The 18,154-nt window shown below is 40.7% G+C and overlaps 1 protein-coding gene across 2 annotated transcripts in view; it reads right to left on the reverse strand.

Moving 5' to 3' along the window:
- The window catches only part of Slc26a7 (solute carrier family 26 member 7), a 116,521-nt gene extending 99,879 nt beyond the window's left edge, over positions 1–16,642 (reverse strand). For both annotated transcript variants that reach the window (XM_055603507.1, XM_055603506.1), the window contains exon 1: positions 16,450–16,642. In XM_055603507.1, the coding sequence (XP_055459482.1) occupies positions 16,450–16,642 (193 nt within the window). The remainder of the gene's footprint in view (positions 1–16,449) is intronic.
- Between the last annotated feature and the right edge of the window lie 1,512 nt (positions 16,643–18,154).

The following is an 18,154-nucleotide window of genomic DNA, read 5'->3' on the forward strand; positions in this document are numbered from 1 at the left end:
TGATCTGTCTCCTTTTTGTTTGTCTGTCTGTCTGTTTTGAGACAGGGTCTCTCCCTGGCTATTCTGATACTCAGTATGTAAACCAGGCTGGCCTTGATTTCAGAGTTCTACCTGTCTGCCTGCCATGTGCTGGGTGAGCTATTGCTTAAGTGCCCTTAAATTCCTTCTTAATTGTGCTACAATTAGAAATACAATACTGTTTCCATAGCGCACAGTGAGAAATTCCTAACTGACATTTTAACCTCGCATATGTAGTTCATAGTAACATAAATACCATATCCTTTATTAGATAACTAAACATTAAAATTTGTAACAAATGGTTGGTTCCTAAAAATGGAAAATGCCTATACTGATTATTGAATAATAAATAATACAATGGGCAAAGTATGAGGAATGAGGTTGAGATCATTCTACACAAATGGAAAATGTTCAAAACATAGAATTCTAGCAAATAATTTCTTTGGTTCCTGGGATAGAAAGCTGTTTAGTATGATCATATGAGATGGAAAGTGGTACTTCAGATACCACAGTATCTTAGGTATAAGGACAAGTATTACAAACACATCTGTGATTTTGGAGGACAGCAGCTTGAACCTTCAGGAGCTCCTTGCCCTCCAACTTCCTCAGAGCAGACTGGGGGGGAAAAAGATATCCAAGCCAGGAGGTTGCATTTTTACTCCATAGATATGTCCTTTAGGTAGCCAACTTCACTCCCTTTGATGCCTCATGAGACACAGCCAGATGATGGAGAGAAGAATGTGCCTCACATTTATAGTTAGTAAAGCTATTGCTTGAAGAGGAAGAGAAGGGTTTGATTAACAAAAACGGGGGATTCCTGAAAGAGTAGCTATCTCAGGGACCGACTACGACTGTTGTCCAGATGGCCTGTTCAATCTCATAGACAGACCTGGACAGGAACTTCAGCAGACACAGAGCATGCACAGGAGGAACTGTCTACTCAGGCCTGAAAAGGGCTGCTAGGACCTCTACAGCCTGGACATGGCCAGCGAAGAACCTATTATTCCTTCCATGGCTTCTTGTTTGTTCCTCCTTGAGATCTTAGCAGCCACCCAAATCGTGCCTCGAAATAACTTGAGGGAAGTGGCCAAAGCAAGAAGATCAAATGAACACGGGTGAGACCTGACTACACACAGATGAAAATGATGAACTCAGATACGTGAGAAGTTGGAAGAAAGATAATAATGATGTATAAGTATAAATTTTTACTCAAATTATAACTTCACATTCTTTATTCTATCTATGTAAAGTGGGGGAGGGGTAGATGCCAAGGCAAAAAATGGAGGTAAGAGGACAAAAGTCATCACCAGGCTTGGAGGTGAGGACCTCTACCTATTGCACTGTCTCACTGAAAGTGATAAAAGGGAAGGCATAAGATAAATGATGTAATATATTATAATCTAAATTTTTTAATGATAGAAAATGCAATGAGAATTTCAAAGAGATGTTAAAAATAACAAAACATACACATTTTAAGGTTAAAACACAATAGATGCTTTTTTAAAGGTATGTTTCCCATTTTAGAGGCAAATTTTTGTTACTATTGTATCTAGAAAGGTTCAGTCTCTAACTAGCCAGGCCGGCTTCACTTCTTTGCCCTCATGGCAGATAACATTGGCTTACAGAAACCAGGGGCTGAAAGTGGAAGGGGAATATTGCCCACAGTGGCAGGAAAATGACAATAAGTAGATATATGCACATCTAACTTCATAGAGACTTGGGGGCCAACATATAACACTATGTGTTGAAATAATCTGGGAATGATTAAACAACAATTAGCTAAATACGCACCATGACAAAGATGACTACTTATTTTTTTTTTTGGTATCATTGTGCTATGGAATGATTTATAGTTGCTCATATGCTTGAGTTGAAACTATTTCCATTAATCTAGAGGCAGAATCTGCGATGTTTTGTGACACATGCAAACAAGTTTCAGGATTCCATGATTAGCATGGTAATTTTATGTGATGATACAAGGAGACTAGGTGAGATCTTTATCTTGTGTTATGACTTTATAAACCCTATACTATTTAAGCATTTTTTAATGAAGACTAAAAAATGATCTTACCCTAATTTTTATGAAAGTTATTAGGAGACTCTTTTTCTCCAAAGGGATGCTTGCTTTTGGCTTTCTCAGAGATTGCTATAGAGGTTATGTGGTAGACACTGAAGCCTGGGAGAAAGGAAAGTTAGAAAACTCCCACCAGCATGCAGGTGGAGGCAGAGGAGAAAGGGTCAGCATTGCAGGTAGGACCGCATCACAAACACATCTGAAAACAAATCATCTCCATGGCTTGTGGTTAAGGTACAGAATAATTTCATCCTAACATATGTCACATAATAGAAGGCGACCTACCAGCTGGATGTGAGCAGAGAATGCTGGAGCCGCAAAAGATAAATAACTAAATAAAAACAGAAAGACAAATAAACAAGAACGCAGTTCAAGCCCTGAATGCCACCTGAAGAAGAGAGATAAATAAGCTGAAGGCAGAAAATCTGATTAGCATCTAACATGGAAGAGTGAGGAACTGTCAGGTGCAGAGAGAAAAAACAACAACAGAGGGCCTGGAAGGAAAGCCACATACACAGGTTTGTGGTAAATCCATAGAAGTGTTTTCCTGAAGGGGAGGAAAAGTCCTCTGAGCCTGATAATAGACTGTCACAACCCAAGAACCAACACTTCCAGGGCATACAGGAAACAGGAACCGGGAGAAACAGAAGGAAGAACCAAACACAGGGAACAATCAGGAAGTGTGAGGGAATCATATGATAAAAGGGGGAGTTAGTATGACCGGGAGAGGACAGGAGCTCCACAAGGACAAAATGTATCAGTCCTCTCTGAGACTGTTTCTCCAAAAAAAGGACCATGTATGGATATAACCTAGAACCTCTGTTTAGATGTAGCCCATGGTAGCTCAGTATCCAAGTGTGTTTCCCTAGTAAGGGGAACAGGAACTATTTCTGACATGAACTCAAGGACTGGCTCCTTTGCCTCTCCCCCTCCCCCCAAGGGAGAAACAGCCTTGCTAGGCCACAGAGGAGGACATTGCAGCCAGTACTAAAGATAAGCTAGGGTCAGATGGAAGGGGAGGAGGACCTCCCCTAGCAGTGGACTTGGAAAGGGACAGGGAGGAGATGAGGGAGGGTGGGTGGGATTGGGAGGGAATGAGCGAGGGGGCTAAGGCTGGGATACAAAGTAAATAACCTGTAATTAATATTAAAAAAGAAAATTGTAGAGAAAGACTTAGTGTTAAAGGGGCCTAGACCAAGAAGAGCTGATTTTATTTTTTAATTACCTCTAAGATAAAATGACCTTGAGCAGATCCAAGTTTCATGGGTCCTATATTTTATGAATTTTGAGACACTTAATAGAAAGATAAAATTACAATATATTATTAGTTACTTCAAGCTGAGGCTTGAGGCTATAAAACTACCAGAATGAAACACAGCAGATAAGCTTTGTATGACACGGTAGACATTAAATATTTTGTACATGATCCCAAAGAATAGGCTGAAAAGGAGAGAAAAGAGACTGTATCAAAGTTTTGCACAGCCAAGGACATAACTTGTGGGAAAGAGAAAATATTTGCAAAATATACATTGGATAAAGATTTATTGTCCAAAATATCTAAGGAATTCAGCTCAATATCAAAAAAGCAAAACTAGAGCTAGGAGCATAGCTCAGTGGGTGAGAGCACTTGCTATGCACGCATGAGGATCTGAGTTCACTCCCCAGAATCCATGTGAAAAAGCCTGGTGAGGTCCTCATAGCCTCAGTGCTGGGGACTGAGGGTAGAGAATTAGGACAGTCTCTGGGGACTGCCAGGCTTCAGCATAGCTGCAGGTTCAGTGCCATTCCCTGTGTCGAGGAAGTAAGGTAGAGATGACAGAGCAGCATGTCTACCATCCCTCTGTGACCTTCGTATGTGCACCCCACACACACACACACACACGGACACGCCATGCCCATGCAGCATGCACACAGGAAAAATAAAACACCCAACTGAAAATGAAGAAAGGAGGCTGGGGGGTGGCTCAGCAGTTCAGAGCAGGCACAGCCCTTGCAGGAGACCCAGGTTCAGTTCCAGGCGCCCACGGCAGGTGGCTGGCAACGGGCTGTAACTCGAGCTTCAGAAAATCTGACACCCTCTGGTCTCCTCAGGCCTGCCTGCAAGTGCTGCACCCGAACTTGTGCCGACACCCATACATGCATATAGATAAAAAGTCAATGAGTCTTTTTCAATTTTTTAAATCAATTAAAATAAACAAAGGACTTGAAAAGAAAATCCCTGACTAAGAGCATATGTATTTGTTATTGTCTAAACCACAGACATTAGTCAGTATCTTGACAGTGTTTTCCTTCTAGTTCTACATAAGTTTTGTTTTAACTCTAACAGTGTATTTGACAAAACCCCTAGCCAACTGCCAATGAAACTACAATAATTGCAATGCCACCAAACCCAAAAGTATTACTGAAGGAAGTTGGATCAGAAAAAAATGATGTTCTCACTTGATTTTCATTAAAATACCTTATGTCGAAAATTCGACAAAGATACATGAAAACAAGAAGATGGAGATTTTAAAGTGGAAACACTGAACACAGAAATACAAGTATAATTTGATTTAGGCATTTCATCACCAAGGCAGGGGAAGAACGATTAGCCTCCCCCAGCGAGGACCAATCAAGAAGCAATGCACTTGTGTGAGAAAGCTGGAGTCTAAGCAATAGAATATTTTATATTTTCAGAATAGAGTTTATTCCTTAAGAAGTATGCCTGGGGTACCACGGTAAAGAGCAACTAGGACAGCACCACCAGGCTCAAGCCAGATGGAAAGACAAATGATGCACATCACATTAGAATGAGGAGCATCTGCACCTGTGGCCATGGTGAAGGGATAAAGAATTGTTTCTGATTCTGCGAAGCCTAATCCAAGTGGAAAGGCCAAGCTTCTGACACAGCTTCAAATGAATACCAAATAGTATAGTCCAGTTTCTGTGGAAGAGATAAACATGGCCAATTCGTGTCCATGTGCAAGCTTAAAGAGAAATAATAACCCTGGCACTGGAGGGATGATTTATAAGAATTTTGATGAACATCTGCTACTACCACTCTTAGAATCTGCTGGCTCTTCAGCTGTAGAATCGAGGATTCATCAACACATAATGCATCACAGCATAATAAAAATTACTTACTTCGTCTTAAAGTTGAAATGGCAAATGCATTCAATTTTAACAGTAATAAAACATGAAGGCAAGTTAGTGGTAAGACTGCTTTTTTAAATAACTACACCTCAACAAATCATTGTTTGAAATGTCTAACAGAAATAATAGAACTTGCACCTTGAAGGTTCTACCTTGTGTGTATTAGGGGCAGGTTCATGAACCTGTGCCCATGTGTGTGCACATACATGTACATGGGAGCACGTGCCTGGGGAGATCAGAGGTTGATGTCGTGTGTTTTCCCCAAGGTCTCTCCCTCCACTTAGAGAGCACTGGTTGTGCAGCCCAGTCTGGTCAGCAAGCTGTAGGGTTCTTCTTGTGTCTGCCTTGTCATTGCTGCAATTACAGGCGTGTGCTCTGTCTTTTTACGTGTGTACTGGAGATCTGAATTCAAGTTCTCACACACAGCAAGCACTTGGCCAGCGGGCTTGTCTCCCCAAAAACGACACTTCTACTTTTTAGTTTCTAGAATGGACGCTCTACCGTCACACTCATAACTGAACAGCAACTGTACTGAAAATGGCAGTGTTGTAGGGTGGAGTAAACCCTTCCTAGAAAGAGTTCTAGAGCACACATGAGACCCTGCGGGTAACACGATCCTTCCTTGCAGGGCGCACGTCAGTGTTCTCTTCAAAGACAGGTTACACACAGCCCTCTTACTCAGAAGGGCTTAATTTCCGAAAGGTAATTTAGCTGCTCCCAGAGAGGATTAGTTAGCTCATGTGATTCAGGTAGGTAAGTCTTCTATACCAAACACTAAAGCCCTTTTGAAAAATGAGGAAATACCAAACAAGAGAAAAAGTGCTCTGAGCAAGACAAAGCAGCCACTACCCACTTAGGCCATGGCATGCTGCCACCCTCTGGGCTGGTGCTTGTTGCCCACACGGTGCAATCTAAGGGAAGACGGTATCATATGAAAGCCTTGCCCACGAGCACTTGAGGCCTTGACACACACTAGCCAGAATGGAATCATTTCTGTGAATGCCGCTAGCTGTCTAACCTGTAACTCAGACCCCTTTTTCACCAAATCTTAGACTAGGTTCAGATCTTGAGTTACTCCTACACTGAAAAGGGTTTACCTTTTTTGTTTGGTGCTGGAAGCTGGCACTCAGCTGGTAAACTTTACACTCCTACTCCCAGGAGATGGAGTTTGTCTTAAGTGCATTCCTGAGCCTGACAGTTGTCATAGGTCAAAGTTCTGTCAATGGAAACAACAACTGTCACCTCAAAGAGGGTAAGAGTTAGTTTATTCTGGAGCCAAGGATGCTGGAGTGTGGACTCGGGGCACAGATTTAGGATACTCCTCAAGTATTAACAGTTCTGTGACCTTTTTATTGTCACCGAACAAAGAAAGCTATAAATCACAACATTTTCCAAACACTGTGGTGGGGACATCAGAGAGGTGGCTCATAGCAAAGTAGAGAACCGCAGATGCTATCAAGATGAGACTCTTAGCTGCTGGCTGGTAGAAGTCAGTGCTCTTGCTAACTTCCTACATTACAAAGGCAAGCTAGCTCACTGTTTCTAATTTCAAACGATTTACCTAACGGTCACCAAGAAGTTAGGCCAAGAACAGATGGAGACAGTAAATGGCTCTTAAGATGTCTAAAGATGGCCCAAGGTAATATGGCTTTGCACCTGCAACATTCCAGACTACAGTCACTGAAGTTCTGATCAGTTAATCGGGGTTCAGTTGAAGGGGTGGCTTCTCTCTGGGAACGTTCATTTACAATTTTGTCTTCTCAGCACAGTGCAGCAACCTCAGCCCCAGGGGTAGGACAGAAGTTCTCAGATCCCTTGTGTCTGCTACCTTCCCCTCTCAGGAGGAGTGCTGCAAGTCAGAGAAAGCCAAGTTGAACAGACTGAAGATGATACCTTTCCTGGTAGGAGAAGGTGATCCACATCCTAAAGGGAGTCTGTTCTCTCTCCTCCACTTTATCTTGTGCTGAGCATGGTGAGAGGGCTACAGCTCACTGTAGAGTAAGCTCTGTGTGTTGGCCTTGCATGCCCCACAGCACCTTCAGAGCTCAGCCTGACCAGGTCTGTCCTCTCCAGCTTAGCCACCACTCTGCTCTGCCTGCTAACTTAGCTAAGTGGTCATCATCCTCTAAATCCTCTTGTACACACAGTGTTTAGAGAGTCCCTCTAGAGGAAGAGTAATGAATAGGGACCTATGTTTTAATGCCCTGTGTCTTACACTGAATCAAGCCTTGGTAGCTTTTTAATAGATACTTTGTTCCCTCTATTGGTCCAATTTTTACCACCAACTGTTCATTTGATACTATATTATATAGACAAGAATGTACTGGTCAGAATGTTCCTGAATACAAACAGAATTCTTTGGTGGGTCCCTAGGTTATATAACCTATTCAAGGCAAAAATTGGCTGAAAACAATCCTCCACCAACCTTCATTAAGAAAAGGTTCCCACCCTTACAAACCAACAGCAGAATGATATCTTCAAGATTGTAATAACAAGATCATATTCTCATACACTCTTGTACACATTTCTGAGGAAAGAAAAAATAATAAGCCCCTTGTGGGATAGATTATTGTCTTATTCTTTTCTGTCTCTTTCCAAGAACATAGCAAAAGGTTGTATATTCTGTCAAATATTTTTAATAAAAATGAATAAGGAACCTTGGTAAGGAATATTTTAGCACTATTGAAAAAAATTAGGTCATGGTGGCTACTTCCAAGAATTGAACATACAAAATTTAAACCCAAGTCGTGTGGATAATGGTGAAAGTTACTTCCATCTGGCAACTAGTGTGTGGTGGTGTTAGCTTTATTATTAACAAGCCACAGCATAGCCAGCTGTCTGGTTCACACTATCAACAGGCTTGTAGTTATCATTGTAAGTTGGTCTCCCAGAGTAAATTTACACATAGTCAATAGTTATGATTGTGTGAAAACAAATTCCAACAAACACACATTCTTTTCTTCACAGACAAGTGTTTAATCAAAGGTCAATTTTCCTCATTAGTGAAAAGGTTATATAAGTAAGTCACATCACGTTTCTATGCTATAACTTCCTATACCCTTGAGATCTCAATATAAAATTGCCATATGATAAACATACTAAAATCTGTAAACCTAAAGAAGCTAAGCAAGAAGGAGGACCCTGGGTAAGGTCATCAATCCTTACTCAGAAAGGCAAACAGGACAGACATGGGAAGAGGAAAAAAAACAGGCAACAGGACAGGAGCCTACCACAGAGGGCCTCTGAAAGACTACCAACAAGGTATAAAAGCAGATGCTGAGACTCATATTCAAACTTTGGGCAAAGTGCAGGGAATCTTATGAAAGGGGGGAGCGCGGGATTTGGAGGGGACAAGGGCAGGGCTACAGCTGGGATACAACATGAATAAACTGTAATAAATAAAAACTTATATTAAAAAATATTGAGCTGCAAATGCACTAACAGAAAAGATACAACTGAAGCCAAAAGAGTGGATCAGCTCATGAAAACAGAATGTACAGAGAGTAAAGAAAACATGATCAAGTATAGAGGCAGGGAAAAATACACCACTGTGCCTTTTCTTTAGAAAAAGGTGGGTGTTAAGATAAGACGGTTCAGGTCTACAGATCAATTAGTAGGGTGCACACCCCAGCATCGACAGCTCTAAGTTCCATGTCCATAAACAACTGAGTGTGTTGATGTCAGACTGTGTTTCAGCACTTAGGTGGAAGAAATAAGAGAATGAGAAAATCAGAGTCCTTACGGCTACATGAGTCATTCCCGCTATGGGGGAGGAGTGTGGGACGCGGCTACTGAGGCTGGGGGTGGGTTCAAACTGGGTCGTGTCTGGTGGGATGATAGCTCTGATGTCAGAAAAGTTAGGAGAGGTGGTCATTGTTCTCCCGCACCCAGAACGGGGAGGCAGTTCAGGTCTACAGCTGTGCAATGACGTGGGAGTGGTCAAGGGAAGAGATGCACCTACTCTGATAGAAGAGGGCAGAGCTCGGAGAAAAGGCACCAAACAAAATAAAGATGACTTTCAGTTCGTTAGTCTTAAGTTACGCATTCTGAGACATGGTTTTGTCCCTTTATTGCCTACTAAGTCTCACTGAAATCCTTTCTTCTGTATTCTGACTGCTAAGTGGTAAACTTTCATTCACAACTGCTCAGCCAGGATTAAATCCTATATCCCCTCCTCTTATCCCATGATATTCCAACGAAGATCCGTGGGGGAAAGAGCAATGGTACAGAGAACACGTAGTCCCTCCGCCAACAGAACTCTCCTCTGGTTTCAGCCGAACTCACTGGACTTCATCCAGCAAAACACAGGCACGTGTTATCATGGGGAAAGGCAGCCTGAAGAATCAACTGAGGCAAAGTGTCAGATCCCACATATCCCCAATAACACACCCACACACCATGCATAAAGGAAAGATGTTAGCACAGAGTGAATCCTGCCAAGTTCATGTTGGACTCTGTCTTTGCAATACTAGATTTTAAGGCAACAAAGAGCCCAAAGTTTGGAGCTTCAAAGTCCATACCTTATGAAAACATAAAGTGCAATAATATTTGTCCTGCATTGTTTAATAAGATTAAAAACAATTTGTCTAATACACTTAGCTTGTGACAGCACTAAAATGTGTGTTTAACAATCAGAAGAAACCAGACCAGCAAACAAAACAGTGCCTGCACGCAAATAAAAGAACAACAAGTCTCCAAGACTGTTTCTCTCTGTTCTGACCTTTGTTGTGTTGGTTTCATCTTCAAGGGTGAGAGTCTTTGGAAGCCATCTATGTGCATTATCCTGACTGTCATCAGCCCCAGCATGAGGGGAGCCATCCCTTCAAGAAGTCCACACACATGGCAGTTCCTGGGCTAAACCAGTAACTTGCTGAACCACATAGTTGTTTTTATTGTCTTTACCATTTAAAAATGATAAATGACTAGTCTGCTGTGTTGTAAATGCCTGCCCTGGGTGTAGAGGGCAGCTCTCTTTCTTGAATTAGACATTGGCCATAAGTGTGGAAATGTGCCAATCACCAAGTCTTGAGACATAGTTAATATAAGCCAAATGTAATCTGATGTTAATATAAGCCAAATGTAAGAGGGCTCAGAGCCCCAGAACACTGCAGATCAGTACGTGGGTCAATAACAGGAAAGAGAAAGGTGGTAAGAAGGAAAGAGAGGGAAGGAAAGACAGAGAAAGAGACAGGGACAGACAGAGGAGAGTGAGAGGAGAGATAGAAGGAGAGAGAGAGAGACAGAGAGAGAGAGAGAGAGAGAGCGCACAGGCAATGTCCCTAGGCCTGGTGCTATCTCTAGAAGAACAGGATATAATTATTTGAGATAATACTCAGAGATCAGCATTTTTTAAGTATCACTAGTCTCAATGTATTTCCAACTGTCCCCAAAAGGAGAGAGTATTACTCTAGGGACTCTCAGGCCTCTGATAAATATGGACTTTATCACCTAATCCAGAAATAATATATCACTTACCTTCCATGTACTGAAAATGGAAGAAGTATTCTTCCCCTAAACAAAGGGGAGGTTCACGTACTACAAGTATAAGGGGTGGACCCTTGCCAGCAAAAGTGGAAGCCAGAACTATAAAGACTATCAAAACCATTCTGCCTGGTTCTCAACTTAGTACAATTATTGCAAATCTTATCACATTTTCAATGCCTACTAAGGAAGGTCCTCTTTCATGATTATAGTTTTTTTCTTTATTAATTACACTTTATTCACTTTGTATGGCATTCACTACAAAGCTTTGTTCATCTACAAGAGGCACTCAGTAATAACATGTCATCTATATATCTGTTAATATAATAACAAAATAGAGCCAATAACGGTCTATCTGGGCATCAATGAATGAATACTGACTATAATGAGTACTTCTTTCCTGACAAGTAATCATCAAAGCTCCCAAATTTTAAAACTAATTTCTACCTACAAATAGTTTCTAGAAAATATTTTATTGTTATGAAATAATGACATTAAGTTTTTCTTGTTGTTGTTGTTCTTTAAAATGAACACATAGGTGTTTATTTTTATATTGGTGAGAGGCAATTCACCCTTAAGAAATCTAGCAAAGCCTGTAGCATCCCTCCTTGCCTTTTTAAAGATAAGCAACAAAAACATATTGGGTAAAGAAGACTTACTTGATCAACATAGGAATATATTGGACCAATTCCCAGGCCTGCAGGTTCCACAGATGTAGTTTAAGAACCCAAGGCTACATAATCTCCCAATCGATGTTTTATTTAAAGGCATGTTCAAAGTATTTTACCATAGAGGTGGGAGAAAGGTTCTTGGCAGAGACAACAACCCTGTCTACCCGTAGGGTCAGCAGGTATGGGAATGCAGGGAAGGATGCCTGAGTGAATGGCTGACCGAAGAACTACACCATCAGAGTGCAATGAGGAGCAGCTCCCTCACGTGGGAATGTAGGCCTTGGGTTGTCACGCCCTCCCTCTTTTCAAGAGTAGACATTTGAATTTTCATATGAAGTATCCATCTTGTTAGTGTTGGTAGGACCAAAAAAAATATTTTTTTTTACATTCCAGGACAGGCCTCACACCCAGGAGTAGTCATCCAATACAAACTGGACTTGATGGGTTGAAGACTGAGAGAGAAAGGAGGAAGGGAGGGAGAGAGGATGGGAAAAAGAAAGGGACGAAGGGAAGGAGAGAGAGCACATGAGACTGGGGAGAATATCTGGGAAAAGTATAGAGGAGGGGATGGATATGACTAAAATACACTGCATGAAATAACCAACATTGTTTGGGACAATGAAAGCAGTCTGTAACAGATTTCTCTAGAAGGAAACAAGAAAGAGAAGGCAGAAGAATCAGTATACTTCTTAGATTTATTTTTAAGGCATAAGATTTTAAACTGAATTTAGCATCTTTTCCTACAGTGCCAGCATGCTACAATAGGGTAAACCAGCAGTTTAGGAGATGCCTCAAATCTTTCAATATTTACTTAAAGTCTACTTCCCCATGCTAGGCAATACACAGGCTGGTAAGAACACAAAGAAAACACTGTCTCTGCTTTCAGAGTTTACAGACCGTGGAAAGAAGTATATCAGGAGTTTACAATACCATGTATTAAATAGAGCCTATCACAAAGATATGTAAAAAGGACAAAGGGAGGAGGAGGAGGAAAACATTCCTCCTCCCAGGAGATTGAGAGGAATTCTCAGAGGAGAGATCTCTTTCGGTGTTGCTTCATACTGTGAGGCCCAGACTATTAAACACTTAATAAGATATGCTGAGTAATTAGATTTTTTATTCTAGCAGAAACAAAAGGGCACTAAGAATTATTCACAAAAGAGCAATATGGTTGGGCCATCATCACCATCATCATCATCATCATCATCATCATCATCATCATCATCATCATCATCATCATCAATGTAGTGGCAGCAGAGTGACATAAGATGTAGAGGAGGCAGAGTAGACAGGGAAGAACTGCGGACAATGATTTAAGTAATTCAGCCCATTAGGAAGTAGCAAGAACATGAAGAAAGGCTAGTTGGTTAAAAAGATAATGTTATGGCTACAGAAGCTCCACTTTATGGTAGGCATCCATCTTGGTACCCACCAGCCATCTGTCTCTGACTTCAGTCCTTGAAAGATAAGTTCCCAGTAACCCTGACTCAATGACCTCCACCCAAAAATGTACAGCCATGACCATCTACTTGCTATGATATAACTAACTGCTTTTATTTTTTTTTTGCTTATGCAGATACCCAAATATTGTTTTGAGTTGCCCTAACCACTTAACTTGGCAGAACAGAACAATTTTTACTTGCATGCATAGATATTGAAGGTCTTCATGTGGTTTTCCCCTTTAAAAGTCCTTCCTTATACCCTCTTTCATGGTAAGCACACATTTGGCTCAGAGATTGTTCATTCTGCTAGCAGCTAATCACTAAATCTTTTTACTTATAATTGGATTGAGTCTATGGTCTTTCCATAGAAGTCACAAACTTCATAACAGTAACTAGAGGACAGAAACAAAATGAAAGAACCTGGTGGCTGGCTTACCCTCAGAGGGGGAGGTAGCAGAAATGAGAGCAGGAGGAGAGAGAAAGCTGGGAACCAAAGCAAGCAGTAGTCTCTGGAGCCAGGTTACTTGAGGTCAAATGTTCTCTCACACTAATTTTCTCTGTTGCTTCAGGCAAGTTCCTTAAGCTCTCTGAATCTCTTTTTAGTATATATGCCAAATGATCATGTGACAATCTTGTACATTTGTGCCTGATACTTCCTACTATTATCCTTACTGTAATTCCAGTTAGGGTGGTGGCATTATCTAGTGTGTGTGTGTGTGTGTGTGTGTGTGTGTGTGTGTGTGTGTGTGTGTTCGAGGACCAAATATCCCATTTGTTGTGCTTCTGTCTTCCATAGTGATAGGGTGAGCACACTGGCATCTGCTATGCTTTAAAACAGTCTAGGTTGGCGTGGGTTTATGTACGGCTCACAGATTGCCAAGGAAGCTCCCTTAGCATAGTGAAGATGGTAAAGCCCTTGATGCATATGAGATTGTCTACCGTCCCTTCAAGGGTGGGGCTAGTGTTGGAGGCTCTACGATAGGAATGTTAGATGAGCATCTCTTAGATGTGTGATAGGAAGCCGAGAAGGCAAAATTCACAGAGGTTCATTAAGAAAGAAGGACAGAAAAATTGGAGGGATTAAAAAAAAACAGAAGAAAGGTGTCTATAAGAACAGCCCACAGAAATTACAACAGAGGAGGCAGGTGGAGGTATAACTGAACACACCTATCTCACAGTTAGAAAATCTTGAATGAAATAATCTAACATGACTATGGTATCTCTCAGCGTGCTTTTCATTATCTTGACTTTAAATCCAGTTCTAGAGATAGAAGAAGGAACAGGGGCTTCTGGGGGAGAAAATCATATCTATTTCCAGAAGTTACAGGTTTAAAGACGTTGAATTCAGATCTTCCTTATAATTCAGTTATGTTAAGTGACATAAGTATGGCTTTGCAAATCAGTGAAGTTAAAAAGGATCTGTTTCTATTGTTTACATTTTGGTACAAGAACAAACTGTATTCCTTCTTTCTTCTAACTTTCCTGAAGAACCAGGGCTGACAACAAGCAGCAATGTTCAACAATAGGACATCTATGTCTACAGGTCCTCCTTGCTGCAATTGCTTTTCCTGCCACTTCTACTTTGACTCTGAAACCTCAGGGATGAAGCGTAAATGCAGACTTCATTTGAAGAGAAATACAGACATTTCCAAAATGTCTCCTGTTACAAATAACATTGTTATTACAAAAAGTCTGATGATTTTGGCGGTATAGAATATAAAGTGAAAATGTTGAGCAAGTTGGCTTTGGACTCTACCACTTCTCAGGTATGAGGGCCTGAGAACCTTCCTGTTTTGAGCCTCCATTTGCTTCCTCCTATGGAAAGGGCAACATTAACTCTGGATTCTTTTAAATAGTGGGCCCCTTCGGACAAATAGTGGGTTCATAATATTTTTACCTTTCAATGCTTCAGAGTAGAAGAGATTGAAAAAGAATGAGACATGCATTTTTTTAAAGTCTTTGAGAAGGATTTATTGTTTCTTACAACAGGAAAAACACTGGCATTCTTCCTATCAGTGTAACTGTCCATTTACAGAAGACCTAGTGGGCCTGAGCCATACTTCTCCTAGCTCCAGGGCCAAGTAAGCTTTGTGCTTTTCATCAGCTTACCAATGTAACACATGACTCATTAAACAAAGTCCCTCAAAATCTAAACCAAGCTAACTACCAGAGGCTTACACATAAGCCATAGCCTAATGATGAGCCCAAGGGAACTGTATCACCTCCCCAAATGTTCTTGGCCATTGGGTGTTTTTCAAAAATAAAAAGACAAGTATTGCTAAAGCCATAATTGCTCCTCTTTTATTTTACATGAAATAACAGCAAAATAAATTCATGGGATAGAGTGAAACTGTCCAGTCATGAAGAGAAGACGGTTTTAAATCCACCACCTAAATTTTCAAATGACATAGTGGTGTTTCATCTGGAATTTAAAATCAAATAAAAGAAAGGCTGGAAATACCCTGACCTGCTATTAACTTCGCATTTTTTTAAGATTACTATGCTTTGCTATTGGCAAGATAGTCGTTAAAAATTCAACACAGAGTTAAGCAGTAAAATTGGATCCCATAAAGTATGATGATAGTATTGTGGATCTTAAAACCCCCTGTGCAGATGTTCCTAATCAGACTGAAAACACAAATACACAAACCAGTTTGTTCCAGCTACAGAATAATTTCATTAAAAGCATACTTATAATTGAACAGAATAAATAATAATTAAAGCCAGGGAAGTAGTGAGACTGCATGGAAATATAATCACAGAAAATCTTTGCCAAGAAAACCATTCCAAAGTTTTAAAGCTGGAGAGTTGAGAAATCGGTTCTTTTCCTGGCTACAGGTAGAAAATTATTACCTGAGTTAGCCAAAACCCAGTGAACATATCTTTAGGGAAAGCGTGCGTGCGCGCGCACACACACACACACACACACACACACACACACGAGTGTAGACCTAATTACCCAGAATGTCGTTTTTTAACCTCCTCTGGGAACATTAGAAGTCCGATTTGCCGTGTTCCATTTTTCATTGAAATGTAAGTGCTATAGGAAATACACTGCAGAAGTAAACAGCCACACGCAGCCCGCACAAGCTCCGAGGACATAGGATTCTCTTTGCAAATAGTCATCTTGGCAATAAGCCTCCTTTATGTACAAAAGGCTTTGTTCCCTGCTTTATAGCAAGTCCCAGGGCTACAGCAGGTAACTCTGTGCTGCTAAGTAGGCTCAAAAGCAATTGTATTCAAAACAGGAAATATTTTATAGCTTGATTCGATGAAGGGAGGAAGTTATGTCAGCACACTTAAATTATAAGAGCTCGTTTCCCCACAATTACTGAACTTCTACCCTGAACCATTATGAACTTTAACATTGCAAAATACGTAATTCCATTCAAGGGTTGGTGCTTAATTGCTTAATTCCTAGCCGGGGGTGGGAGGGGGGGGGAAAGTAATTTTAAAAGCAATTAGGAAAATCTTACACAGAAGCATCTACTCTGCTTATTTTCCTAGCATTAATATCCATTTCATTAGAAGTCTGTTCACTAGCTAAACTGTTGCCCCCAGATCATAATTCCCACCCAAGAAGCAAAGTAACATCTATTCTGCATAAAACTGTAAACCCAAATGCACTTACCTTGTGTCACCTGTTGAACTGCCAACATTACCCCAGACACAGTGTCTGGGAGCAGGTTTTCCCTCAGATTGTACTGTGGTGCCCATTCCAAAATAGGTAGGCGCCTTTTACACCACTGTTTAATGTCTTCACAGTGGGGGGTATGCATCTTGCCCCACAGCGCGCTTTTCTTCTTCCTCTTTGCTCCTGTCATTTTTCAGATTCCCTCCTGTAGTAGTCAACTTCTTCAGACAAGGGAGAGAAAAAAAAACATCGTTGGAGAACACCTCCTTTCAATGTCAGGCTCCAATTCGTCTGTGGTTTACAATGTCAAAGCTATCCAGAAAATAAATAAGTGGGAGAGGGAGAGAGGAGAAAGAGAGAGTAAGAGAGAGAGAAGGGAGAGAGAGAGAGAGAGGCAGAAACACAAATGGATGCAACTCAGCTGTATACCTTACTATGGTTCAGCTAATTATTCTAGATAAAAATTACAGACTCAAACCTTGAATTCTTATCTGAATAAGGAATGGTTCCTGTTAGTGTAATACTTTTCTGATCTTGGAAAAGTAATGGGCTCAGTAGTGAGATGGTTACAGTTCCCTTGCCAGTAATTCCCTTTATATTCACTGTCGTCTTATGTTTTTGGCTGCATTCCCAATGGTTAATGAGGTGGTTCTGGGCGTGTGTTGGAAGTGGGCTGGGCTATGCTAATGAAACCAGGAAACATCGGGCCAGCCGGTGTCTCTCTATAAGCCAAAGCTAAGTCATGACTGTCAGAGGGATCTGCTGTACAGAATATGCTAAGAGACCACAGACACTCTTCTTTGTGAGGTGTGCATTTCAACATGACTGAAAATTGCCAATTCCATAACATTTAGAAACATGATAGGGTCCAACATGGATTCTTGTCATTCTATTCTCTGGGACATGAAGTTTTCATTCACACAGAAAACAGTCAGATAACCACTGTGCCACCTGAGAAAGGACTAGCCAGTTCTTCTAAACAAACTGAAATTTCATCTGTTGGCCTAAGGAAATAAGCACCATAACGAGCAAATATTTGTGGCTGGAGTTTATTTTCCTTCCTGTCTCTGCTCATTCACTTTTCACTGATTGTTTCTGTAAGGTTTTAATCAGCACACTTATGTCATTGTAAGTAAAATTTATTGAGAAATTCAGTACCATTAAAACTATTGTTTGAAGTGGCATGTGTGTGTGTGTGTGTGTGTGTGTGTGTGTGTGTGTAATACTGTCTTTTGTTGACATAACTTTTAGTAGAGTGTTCTCCTTTTAAAAATGAGTGTTACGTTTCATAACAGAACAGACTGTCAAAGATTTTATTGTATTATTGTTTCCCACAGCCTCCAGAAGAGTAAGCCTGTATTATGATCTGAACCATTGGAATTAACCCAAAAAGCCAATATTCTAACTAAAACTGTGAAGCCAAAAAAAAGAAAAGCATGAGGGTAGTTATTTGCAGCGCTTTCTAACATCCATTTGTCCAGAAACTAGAAATCAGATGCTGGAAGCTATTACAACCGTAAAGAATTTAGATCCTTGGATCCTCTAAAGGAACTCTTTCTCCCATTAATTACATTAAGGGGAAAAGCTACTTCCTCAGCTTCAAAAATATGACATCCTTTGCTTTGGAATACTTGCAATACTTTTAATACTTGACAACACTTCTTTTCAAATTCCATGAATCCTAAATATATAGAGAAATGTA

Source organism: Psammomys obesus, unplaced genomic scaffold, assembly GCF_907164565.1.
Source record: "Psammomys obesus unplaced genomic scaffold, mPsaObe1.curated_primary_1811, whole genome shotgun sequence".
NCBI classification, from domain to species: domain Eukaryota; kingdom Metazoa; phylum Chordata; class Mammalia; order Rodentia; family Muridae; genus Psammomys; species Psammomys obesus.